Consider the following 13,096-nt stretch of genomic DNA (forward strand, 5'->3'; position numbering starts at 1 on the left):
TTTCTTTTCCTTCATGCTTTAAATTGTCCAGTAAAGTGCAGACAGAAGTGTCCATACACAACAAGAGTTTCGGTGCTACCATCTGATTTTTAACCCTTTAACTCTGAAGTTTTATTAAACATATTTTTCATACTTTTCTCTTCTTGTATTTTAAGTAAAAATAGGTGAAAAATATTAATAAAATTTAATAAATAATGGTTATGAAATATCGCATGAAACATCGGTGTCTTTTTCTGCTTTAAAAGTAAAATTTTTCAAATTTGCAGTTATTTAGATCTAAGAGGAAGATTTATTCATTGAAATTTCTTTAATTTATAAAATCGATACATTTTTGAATGTGAATGAAAAAAAAATTTATTTTTCACTCTACTTTTTTGGATTTTATATTTTAGTACAAATATGATTTTAATAATCTAACTTCTTTTTAGTAACTATTAAAGCGTTTTTCATAATTAAAAAATACCAAAATATGTATTTGTTTGTATTTAAAGAGTCAGAAAAAATTTACATAAAAGGGATATCTGCTATCTGGGTCAAAGGGTGAAATGGTTACTTTTTATATCCAGGTGAAACAGTAAGTATGGTAATCGTGACTTACGCTAAGACATCTTTACTGGCTTCTTTACATGGATAATAATTCCGATACTGGCTTAAATGTCCAAATTAAATTTACAATTAGTTTTTTTTTATATATTATATGAATAAAAAAAAGCACTAACAAAAATGCAGATAATAAAAAAAAAAATTTTCGCGCAATTTTCTTAAAACACAAGTTCTTACTTTTCAGGTTTTTATTTTCAAAAACTTCATGTAGTAATGGAATAATACAGGATTACAAAAACTACTAAATACAGGATTCTAGAATCTTGACTCTAAACCTAGAATGTAACTCGATTTTTGTAATTTTTTTTTTAAAATTGAAGCATTGGTAGCAAGTGTCAAATTAATTCTTAAAAGTACAAATAATTTATTTCCGAATAATCTTAAATTATGCAAGTTCAAAAATTTAAAACTTTTCTTTTTCGTTAGTCTCTTTCGTTGGAAAGAAGGGGAGGATTTTTGTTTTACAAAATTTATTTTGAATATAAATAAATTTTGCTATGTTTTCATACTTTGATTTGCTTTGTATTTCGGCGTAAAAATAAATTAAAATTAAGAAATTTTTGAGCTATGTTAAATAGATAAAATTGTGATGTTCGGCGTAAAAATAAATTAAAATTAAAAAAATTTTAGAGCTATGTTAAATAGTTAAAATTGTGATGAGTTAGGGTGTTATTTTTCAAGGATGTGCTTTGGTTGCTGTAAGTTTTCTTTGATTCATAATTCTAAATACATAGTTCTAAATACTTAGTTCTAAATACTTAGTTCTAAATACATACTTCTAAATACTTAGTTCTAAATACATAATTCTAAATACATAGTTCTAAATACTTAGTTCTAAATACATAATTCTAAATACATAATTCTAAATACATAATTCTAAATACGTAATTCTAAATACGTAATTTTAAATACGTAATTTTAAATACATAATTCTAAGTGCCTAATTCTAAGTGCCTAATTTCAAAATCAATCATAAATTCTAAGCTTGCATGCTGCTGTAAAAAGAAATTATGTATTACAATTTTAAATGAAGTATTCTTTGCCATGTGTTCTGTACTGTTCTGCAACTGTAACTTAGTTAACGTCTATTGCTGACCTTGGCAAGCGTTTCTACTCATTAAAAACATTCTTCCATTGTTCCAGTGATAATCATCGTTTCGTACCTGTCCCAGAACATTTTGATGGCCACGCAAAAGCGTGCTTCGCAAAAACTCTTAGCCTTTCAGCTCTAAAATTTATCTCAATCGTGCAAATACTTTCTCTACGTAACCCTTTTTTTATGTTAAGAAAACTAACTAAATGAAGCTTCTCCGCCAGTTTATATATAGGGCACTCTTTTTTTGATACGAAGACAACCATAGTTTTTATAGTTTTATCTTTCTTAGATTCTTCATATGATTCTGTCTTCTGGACCAGTTTTGTTAGACTCCGCGTCTTTTTCTTCGTAAATTTTTAACAACTGATTGTTTTATTTTATTTACGTTCTCTAAACTGAAATTTAGTCTGGAGTTAGGCCATATCATATAGTGATGTTTTCGTTACATCGATATTACTTAGTCATCACGATGGCAATATTTTAAAAAATGTTCTCTCGCTGTATCGTGAATATCATGCCTTATAATTCATATCGCATATACGATAATTAGCTATACATATTGAATGCTGTAATATCGCTTTCATTATCGACTTCGATAAATACGTACTCGGGTAACATTGTGATTAAGATAAAATGTGACGTAATAGATTGTTTGATAAATATTTTGGTAACGATAACATTGATTAATGTGAAGATAATGTAAATAGATTGGAAAGATATCTCTATACTGTGAAATATCGACCTTTCCTTATCGATAATTCAGATGCCGTTCAGGATTTTTATCACTAATGCTTTTTTTCTTTTTTAATAGCCTTACCTTGATCATTATCGACTACGATAAATACACAATCTGATAACATTGCGAATAAGATAAAATGTGATGTAATAGATTGTTTGATAAATATTTTGGTAACGATAACATTGATTAATGTAAAGATAATGTAAATAGATTGGAAAAAATATCTCTATACTGTGAAATATCGACTTTTTCATAACTATAATTCAGATGCCGTTCTGCATTTTTATCACTAATGCTTTTATTTCTTTCATTTTTTGATAGCGTTTCCTTAATAACTGTTTAGAGGTAGACTGTCACGTATTTGAAGAATAATTGAAATTTACTCATTTATTTATCAAAACACTTTAAAGTTAAGTATAGCTTGTAGTTCATTGAATCTCGGGCATATGAATCTTCAAAATTGACGTTAGTCATGTGCCGACCTGGGGCTCTTTTCTCACTTTTTTATTTAAGTGGTTTTTTTTTATGATTGAATATCAATTATAAAAAATAATTTTTCCAGAATTTCATTAAAAAGTAAACAATAAGTTTCGGGTCTTCTTAATCGACAAACAGCGCAAGGTTTCTAAGCTTATTACTGAACTTGTATCTGCCTTTACAAACTAGCCAGCTGCTAAAGTTCTTCCCACGATATCGTCTGCAAATGCTAGCTGTTGTACGGATTTCACAAAAATTTTGTTCTGCGTTTGTGTACCAGTCTTTAATAGCCATCTCTAGTGCTATATTAAAGAGATGACATAACAGGGAGTCTCCCTGTTTCAGTATAGAAAGCATTTGATATTTTCTGAATTCACTCAACATTTTACTCTATTGGGTGTCATTCTTATGAGGTTCCCGAATTTTTTAGGAATTCCAAACTCTGACATTGCCTGATGATGGTTACGTGCTCAAAAATGACTAAACTTTTTTTACGTGAAATTTCAGTTGCATAATGGATTTGTGAATCATCACATTTCCAATTAATTTATGCAATATTTATTTCAAAATTTTGATTTGCTGTGAAATTCTGTTCACGCATGACTGTATGAAATAGGGGAAAAAAACCCATTGAAACATAAATCCGCCCCAGTGACCTAAACGTACAGAGGAAAATTTTTCGAGCCGGTCCGTGCTTGCAAGAGTCCATTAAAATGGATTATCATTGGATCGTCAACTACGTTTATTGCCATATTCCAGCCATGCTTTGTTTTGAAGTCTGCTTTACCGATCACGGTCACGGCCAAGTGGATATTTTCAATCTTACTTTTTCTTACTTAGGGGTCTGCTACTGAATTATTCATGCCTGTGTCACTGCCCTATATAATTGTAGTAGCTGGTAATGTTTGGTCATTGTCTTTTGTTAAAGGTGGCTGACACGTGATTGTTTTCTGTGTAGGAGCAAATGATAAAATTTAACCCTACAATTGAATGTACAGAATACATCATAAACTTAGAACAGTTGTGAGATATACATAGTTTTCACTTTAATCTTTTATATTTATTTTTACTCTCTGCGTTGGAATCTTAATTAGGTGGGAGATGGGATCTTAGAAGTTAGAATATTAGTGTTCAATCTTAAACAACGTAAGCAAGGTACGCGTGATTCAAAAGTAAAAATCAAGCATTTTTTATTCTTAATTATACCTAGGTGCTATCTTAGCATTTAATTTACAGACATAAGTGTTTAACAATACTTGTGACAGTAAAAAATAAAAGATGGGGCTGGTAAGTACATAGATGAGTTCAGCTAAAGGTTTTTAATGCATTGCTGTAACTTAGTTGTTAATATTGATTAAAAAAGTTTTTTTTTAGTAAGAAAAAATTGCAGTTTTGTGAACTTAACTTCTATTGTTAAAATTTGAACCCTTTTTTTTATTTTTAAGTTTTTGGCTCAAAGATAAATGCAACATGTCTAGTGGTGGCACTGGCAAGAAATTACGATGCGCTTTCCAAAGCAGTCTACTCCATATCACTGCGATGCGTTAAATATTCTATGCCTTATTAATCGGTACAATTTTTTAATTGTGATACGAACCACGAACTTTTTCCTTCTCTTATAATTGCTTGGCTATGTGTACAGCAGGTCGTTGACGATTTTGTGACAAAAGCATCATGACTTGCTTGTGGTACTTCACAGCGTTAAGTGGTTATAAAACTGTAATTCTATTAATTATGCCCAAATAATTTTTTTTGTTCGTTATCATACATGTCTAGTTAAGTGTCAGGGGTCTGTTTAGAAGAAATTTGGGTCCGTTAACGGACCCTTCACAAAATATCTTTTCATAAAAACGGACCCTTCGCAAAATATTTTAACCTAAAAACGGACTCTTCACAAAATGATTTTTCTTTTAATCGGACCCTTCACAAATTTTTTTAACTTCATTATTATTTTGTTAATCGAACAAATCCTTTCCAGGGCAGAAAACAAGAAAGATGGATGTAAACGAATTAAGTTTTGTCTTCGGCAGACGATTCTTCCATTATTCGTCCGAAATTAATATTCTGCGTTCAGCAGTATAGGCTAAATACCAAATATTTGTATGTTGCATCTCTAATTTAAAAGGAGCAATTGTTGTTTATTTTTTAAAATTTAATTTTTTTAATTACAATTTTACTGTGTTGAGCATAATCTTGTATGTCTTACAATTTAAAAACTCCTTGAAAAAAAATTTTTTTTTTTGCAATAACGGACCCTATTTGCACAAATTTATAAAGGCGGACCCTGGTTGAAAGAATGTGAGTAATTTTTTTTCACAATTTCACGAAAAACGGACCTTTCACAAAATGTCTGGACAGACCCCTGAGTGTTTAATAAATATTTACCACAACTCTTAAATCTTTAGTCTTAGAAACACTTCCATGCCCGTCCTCTAACTTTCTAGTGCTCATCGGTAGTACATCCTCTACTTTTTCACTATTAAGTTGTATCAAAAAGAAGCAACACAAAGAAAATATGCTATAAATTTTAAGCGTGAGACGTCATCTTTACGCATTTTACTGAAATTGTTTTTATCCTGCTAGGCAAAGAATAGGCCTATTTTAATTTGTGTTTCGAATATTTCGATCCTTCCAGCAGGAATAGGATCTAGACTTTTAAATTTCTAATTATGATTAGTGCCCGACAGTTGATATTAAGCCATAAATTAATTCTCAGTAACTCACCCTTCATTAAAATATTTTGCTTCTTTTTTTCGTTTTTGAAAATAAGGGAACATAAATTGCTAAAATTTTAGTGTAATATTAGGAATATTTCCCCAAATTGCTCATTCTTTGTATGAAACACACAATTTATAACACATGAAAATTATTCAAATTACTAGTCTAGTTTCACATAACTATTTTAAGCTTGTAATGCCTTCCTTAGTAGAATGCAATTTGAAACACCGCTTGAAATTATCAAGCAAATCATAGGCGTTTGAAAGACACGCGCACAATAACAATTTTCAGAGCCGAAAAAGCCGAAATATTTACATTCATGTCTTACATAACAGAAGTTTTTTTCATTCGAAAAATGTAAATATTTCTTTACTAAAATATAACTTATCTCCACGGATTAAACGAACGAGATCGGGCTGATTCTTATGATAGTCCTGTGTAGATTTCGTGCTAAAAAGCTGCTATTCAAATCCCATAAAACCATTGTTATGCAAATCGCATCATGTTCTTTATTTATTGACACGTTAACAGAAGGCGAGGCAGTGTCTTGTATTTGTAAGTTTATAATACTGACAGCCGTACTCATAATCGTGTAACCGTAACCGTTGAACTCTACCTGTAGACCAGAACTTGTTTTCTCTTCAGGTTTATTTTTCGCTCTTGAATTTCTTTTAATTGGCCTCCCTTCAACCATTGTTTTCTAGCTTCTTTCTATAATTTTGTTTTCTTTCATGAAGCCAGCGTATGATAAAATTTGCATTGTGACAGCTGCGTACTCTTGGCGAGATTCCATTTGGTTATGTTTGGTGTTTGCTTGCAATCAAATGTTTTAAACTTTCTAGATGGATTTTTTCCCCTTCGAATTATTTGTTTGCTGAAATATATTCAAATGAAAATTGTATTTAATTCGGAATTAATCCGACTTTATTGCTGCAGAAAATGAGATTTGTCTTGTTTAGCTTAGATATATACTCTGATGACATTGTTGAATATCATATTTGGATTTAGTCTTCCAAAATTGGTACAAACCGACTCTTTCCTTCTGATTTCAACTAAACTGGACGTGCTGGAGAAATTTCTCAAATAGGTAAAGTGGCTGCAATTTTTGTGATTTAATGATTTAAAATTTGAATTAGTTGATTACCACGACATTTAAATGGTTATGTGGTACATAAAAAGTATGCTTTGATGTGTTTTAAGTGCTGGCGAAATTTTTTAACCCGTTTGCACACCTAATTGTAATTTACCCCACAGCGGAAATGTTGAGAAGAGTAACTTCCGTGTTGGCAGATCTGTCTTTATTTTTTGCAAATGAACTGTTGCTGGATATTTATGTTCTCGCCAGTAACTTAAACTCGTGTAAAATACAAGGTTTTCACCAAAATAAGCTTGAAAATGAAAACCTAAGAATGAGGTTTTAAATGTTAAAAATCGCTTGTTTCAGATACTTAATAAGTAAACCTTTCCCTCAATAAAACGCATTTTAATATTAAAATTTTAAATATATTTTTGGGAAAAAGCACGTGGTTTGTGAATATTTTAAAATAATTTTCCTCTCGAACTCCTAAATTAAAAATCCTGCTAATTGGACTCACTAAATGTGTGGCACAAAGTGTGTTTTTCATATTCCTATTTTAAAATATTTTTAGTTATGTCCTTTTTTTAAAGAAAATATTTATGTACATAATTAACTTTTTATTTATTTTATTTTGTTTCTTTAAAAATGTTTTAAGGGCATCTACCCCCTTCTTTAAATAAGGAATTTTGAGAAAATTGGCTTCTTGGCAAGCCGTCAGGACATCATATTTTTAAATTTTAATGGTCCGTGCATACCATGGAAATGGTAAAGTAATCCACTGCTTAGATATTGAGTTTAGTTGAGAACTACTGAATAAATAAATAAATATAATAAATTCAATATAAAAAAATGGCTGTACAACAATATTTTTTCGAAGTTGTGATAAATTTTGAAGTCAATTATAAAACATTTAATTTTCGCACATTTTATTTCTTAAATAAGGCTGCTTTCTTCTCAAATTGATCTTAGTTCCGTAATACTTTTTTTTAAAAACATTTTCAAGTTTCTTACCTTATCGAAATTCATGAAAGAGTTTAAAATGACCATATGTCGTTGAACTTATACATGTCTTTCTCTGTAAGCGATTTTTATGTTTCCTTTATTTCAAATTCGTGCAGTTTCAAGAAATCTTTTCACTCTTATCTTAGGACTACTTTTGAATCTTAGTTTAAATATGGATAAGTTATACAGCTTAACATTTAATATCTTTGTTAAAATGTAAAGTCTCGAATTAGCGAAACTCACTTGTCTGTTACAGGAATGTTTTGTAAACTGAACATTCATTGGGGTTAAAATAATCTTTAAATAATGATCACTGTTTCATTTCAGTATTTTTTTAAAAATTTAATCGTTAGTTTTTTTTAAACTTTTATTATTTTTTATTTTTTTACTGTAAGTGATATGGAACGTTAATGTCCAATTTTTAGTTTATCTATATATTTTAATAAGAGCACAGGTAAAAAAATTTTATTCCATTTACCATTTTGTAAAATTCTATGGCGTGCAAAATTTTTCTCCGCAAAATTTAACTTCTTAGCATTTCTAGCATTTTTTAAAACTATTCTTCAATAGAAGTAGAAATCTTTAAATAGTTAAGTTTTTAATAAATAGATGTTCTCTAAATTTGTAGAATACTTTCAAAATTTATTGACCGAACTAGTTAAAGCGAAATTAAAACAAGTTAAAATTTCGAAATGCCTCATTCCCGCTTCAGTCTAACGAGCTTGTAAATTTTTTCGTTTTAACTCAACATTTCGAGGAAAAAAAAAGAAATTTCACAAGTCTGGACTTCTGGTTTTTCTTTTAACGTTTTTTCGTTTCAAATTGTAAAAAGCCTAATTTGTTTCGCCAAGCTCTGCAGCACTTTTAAGTGTTTATGGATGCAGTCACAGTTACGCTTTTATTCTTTGCTATGAAAGCAGGTTTTTATTTGCAGGTAATATATTTTTTTTAATGTTTCGTAACATCGAGATTGCGTATGTTGAATATCAATTGAATATTTAACTAAATCTTGGCTTCGTTGTGGGCGTTACGGTTAATATGACCGGTCTCTGACGTCAACCAAGTTTATTGTGAATTGTATTCTAGAACTATTTCTTGAACACCATTTCACGATTTCATTTTATTTCCAAATTATTAATTTTATTTTCCGCCGTTGTAATTTTTTTTCTTTTATTTTTTTTAAGCATTTGCTTTGTGGATACAATTTTAATCGCTGTTTCCAAAACAATTATTTAAATTGTGGTATTTTTATTTTATCTGGATTATATATAGAACACTAAGTTTGTGGTAATTCTTTAAAATTATGTGCACAGGTTGCAAATGATATAAAAAAAAAAACATCCTTCGTTTATGCGTCGCTCTAAAAATAAATTTTTCAATTATGAGCCGAAATTTTAGGCTAAAATTTTATTTTTTTAATCCTTTAAATATATTTTTTTAAAAAAAAAATGTTTTAAATTAAAAATGAAACAAATAAGCAATCCTTGTTACAGATAAAAAGAAATATATGTTAGATCCTATTAAATTTTGCTTCCCCCTGTGACCTTTTCTTTTTTGCTGTTTCTGGAAAGACATTCTTTCTAGAATTTTGAATAGGGTGTCTTATCTGTTACACCAACAACAATGAAAGCCCATTCATCTTTTAAAAAATGACCATTCCTCTTGTCCAGAGGTTAGTTTTACTCCCATGCTGTTTTCTAAAAAAAAAACACCTGGAATACGAAAGATNACTTCATAAGTGATGTTTCACCCCCTCCCATAAAACTCAAATTTTTTTGTGAAGAACTGTTCATTTATATCTAACTAAAACTTGTGAACGATGAGTACGTGGTGGATGATACTGACGAGATGATAAAGTTCCTCCAAATCACACAGCAGTATTGAAAGCTTTAGACGCTATTCTTAACCATTTACAATTTAATTTTGCTTCTGAAACTCCCCCTTATCCCATTTATATGAACAGGAAAAAACTGTTTTTGAATAACATCTGCAAACACAAATACAAACATGTATTAAGATTATTTTGTAAGAAAATAAATTGTCTTAAGGTATGTTAAATTTTTTTCTTTGTATAATTATAGTAAATACCAAAACAGTATAAATATTAACATTTAATCTTCAGAAACATATTTATTTATATTGTCGCTGCAATTTACGTTACGTTTTAGAATTTTGAAGTTTTTCACTTATGCGCCTCTTTCACTTATGCGCTTTTTTCTCTTGGGCCCCTTACACCGGTGCATAAGTGAGAGTTCACTGTATTAATAATTTTAAGCTATTGTTAAATAAACAAGAGCAAGATATCTATACAATTTTTGGGCAATAAATTATTGTACAGTTTGGTTGGAGCTGTGCTTGCTTTGAATTATTTTAACATTCCATGTATTTCCTCAGAGGCATGGGATACTCATACTGTTTCATTCCTTTCCTTTTAATTATATGATTCAAGCTCTTTGCAATTATTTTCATTGCCGCTTATCCGAAATATGAATGGAATGTTGCAATGGCATGGTCAAAAGTTCAGGCGTGCATATTCATTGAGAAGTGTTTGTAAAGGTAAGCATATACAGGATTCCCTTTCGCAAACACGTGATTACCTGGCCTTTCAGCCCCCAAGCTGGACGTGATGTTCGGCAAAAGCGGAAAATTATTCTTTTTTGTCATTTGCCTCGAGGGTCCGCAGTTGTTTTGGTTTTGCTTTCTTTTTGCAGCATCTGTTGACAAGGGTAACAGGTCGTTGACTTAACATTTGCTCATAAGTTATAAACACACCTTTGATAAATAGTTTGATTAGGCTTCACTTTTAACCCTCTTAACAGAATTCGAAAAGCATCGAAGTTAAAAATTCATTGTATTATTATTGATTACTTAAGAACTTCTTAGCTATTTTGAAACTATTAACTTAAATATTTTTAGTAGTTTTATATTAAAGAAAATATTCTGTGTACGTCCAGGATTTATCTGTGAGCTTCTATTTTCTATTACAATGACAGAGTGTAAATAACTGTTTTAACTTCTGCAATTTCACAGATCTATTATTTCGTAAAAAGTAGACGTGTTAAATTTTTCCAAACATGTTAATTTTTTAATGCTACAAGTAAGAGAAAGTTTCTGTTCTAGTATGAATCAAGTACCTGCATATCCCTTAATGAACTATAGCAGATTTAGAATGTAAAATTTGTTATAAAAATCATAAACTACTTTTAAAAAAACAAAAAAAATCAATGCAAGTGTAAGATGTCCTGGAATCCTCGCAGGATATAAAAATAAAATTTTAAATAAAACAAAATTTTGGGAATTTCTTTTAAGTTATGAAGTATACAAAGTATACAGATGGTTTATGTTTATAGAATATCATATCGAATAAATTGTTTCTGAAGTTTTGCAGACTCGTGCTCTTTTGTTGAAGTTTTCAATGACCATTTTCTGCGCATAATATAAGTGTTCTAAAGTTTTATCTATTAAGCAATTAAAATATTTTTATGTAGGTGCGCTTCTGTTTAAACATAAGTTTTAAAGTAATGCCTTAAGAATAAACGCCTTATCATGCCTTAAGATAAAACAATCACTAACTGCAATACTACAGTTAATTTTAAATGAAGTCTTTAACTAAATTTGAAACTAAGTATTAGGTCGTTAAATATTTAGTTGATTATTCGAATATTTTTAGTTAATTCGGGATTTCATAGTGTCAATAGTAGAGGTGATTTGATTTTGCGGTAAAGCTATTTTTGCTTAGGTAATTTTGAACTTAAATCAGCCTAACTCCTTGGGGTTCTGGACTTGTTGTAAATCTATTTCCGTTCCAATTTTTTTAACGAACTTGATTCTAAATATGTGGGTTAATTAGAACTTGAAATTCGAAAAGAATATATTGCCTTTCATTTAATTTCGTGATAGAATAACTTTTTTTAAAATGCAAATTTTATTTTGATGTATTTTGTGTTGTATTTGTGTCACTTAGACTAAAATTGTGTTTTTTTTTTTTTTTTTTTTTTTTTTTTTTTTTTTTTTTTTTTAGGAAAAAATGCTTGGAGTGATATGGGCACTTAGTGCCCTATTAGCGTTTACGGAAGGACAAAGGTGAGTTAATTCCTATTTGTCTGTAATTAAGGACTTATAAGTGGTTAGCACTAGGTTACCTAAAGGAAGTCATTTTGAGTGCTTTTTAACTGTTTTTTTCATTTGCAAAAAATGTACAAATAATAATGCATAAAATAATATTTTCTTTCCAAGTGAAGTAAATTTTTGTTGTTGTTAATATTTACTAATAAGTTGTTATATAATTGAAAATAATATAAAAAATATTAAAAATTAAAATTTTTTTTTTTACACTTTAGTTATTCTTTCACAATGCAGTCATTTTGACTGCTTTTGTTCGATGTAGGTATATACTAAGTTTTAGTTTTTCTAGTGTTAATTATTGATAAATTACGTTAGATGTAAATTAGATAGAGTAAGTATTAAAAAATATAGATGAGTAAATAATTCCAATATTAAAAGTTAAATTAAAAATTCTGAAAAATTGTTTCATCCTGCCGAAGAAAAGCGTGAATTTAATTTTGCGTTTTAATTTTTTAATTGCGCCCTAATGTTGTGTCGCACATTTACGGGACAAATACTTGCGATGGAGAAATAGTTTCTTTTTTATTTATTTTATTAATATTGCAAACAAATTTACAAAAATGATTACTTTTATCGCTTGTCGTTGAAAATACTTAAAGAAATTACTTGAAATTCTTATCCGGGAGATTTTATAAAATAACAAAGCCTGAAAATTCCATCTAATTATGCCACTATTTGGTTGCATTATTGATAATTCGTAAATTATTTAGGAAATTCTTAACGATATTCGTTCCAGAAGTGAAAATGTGCTATAATCACTACATACATCACTGAATCTTGCAGGGCTGTTTCTGTCGTCATGGTGGCATCAAACTTTTTAATAAGTTTCCTATCTTTGCAGATATAAATGTAAAATAATTTAATCCATTAATATCGTAAAATGTTAAAGCTTTGACTATTTTAAAGCTTTTAAACGTTTAAATGATATAAACGTATTGTGGTCTTGGTGGCAATCGATAGTTTATTCAAAGCCTTTTTAATTGTTAATTTTTCAAATGAATGCTATCATAGGCTTGATTCACTGTGATATTGTATTTCACAATCCTCTTCAAGGCATATTTTTTTTTTATGCCTAATCAGTTTTTATAAGTTTTCAGATTTATAGTACAGAAGCTTTAAGCAAAATTTAATATCGTTTGATTTTATGATTGCAGGCTCAGAAGCTGCAAATACCTTCTTAAAAATTGTGTGAAGTTGGTAATTGATTCAATGAAAAATATAGACTATAGGTATTGTTTGCTTTGTTGTTAAAATTTTC

General features: G+C 29.2%; 1 protein-coding gene across 2 annotated transcripts in view; it reads left to right on the forward strand.

Moving 5' to 3' along the window:
- The window catches only part of LOC107457179 (CD109 antigen), a 66,821-nt gene that overhangs the window by 26,727 nt on the left and 26,998 nt on the right, over window positions 1–13,096 (forward strand). For both annotated transcript variants that reach the window (XM_016075277.4, XM_016075279.4), the window contains exon 2: window positions 11,735–11,796. In XM_016075277.4, coding sequence (XP_015930763.2) covers window positions 11,741–11,796 — 56 coding nt within the window. In that variant the 5' untranslated portion in view covers window positions 11,735–11,740. The remainder of the gene's footprint in view (window positions 1–11,734; window positions 11,797–13,096) is intronic.

This window comes from Parasteatoda tepidariorum, chromosome 6, assembly GCF_043381705.1.
Source record: "Parasteatoda tepidariorum isolate YZ-2023 chromosome 6, CAS_Ptep_4.0, whole genome shotgun sequence".
Classification (NCBI taxonomy): domain Eukaryota; kingdom Metazoa; phylum Arthropoda; class Arachnida; order Araneae; family Theridiidae; genus Parasteatoda; species Parasteatoda tepidariorum.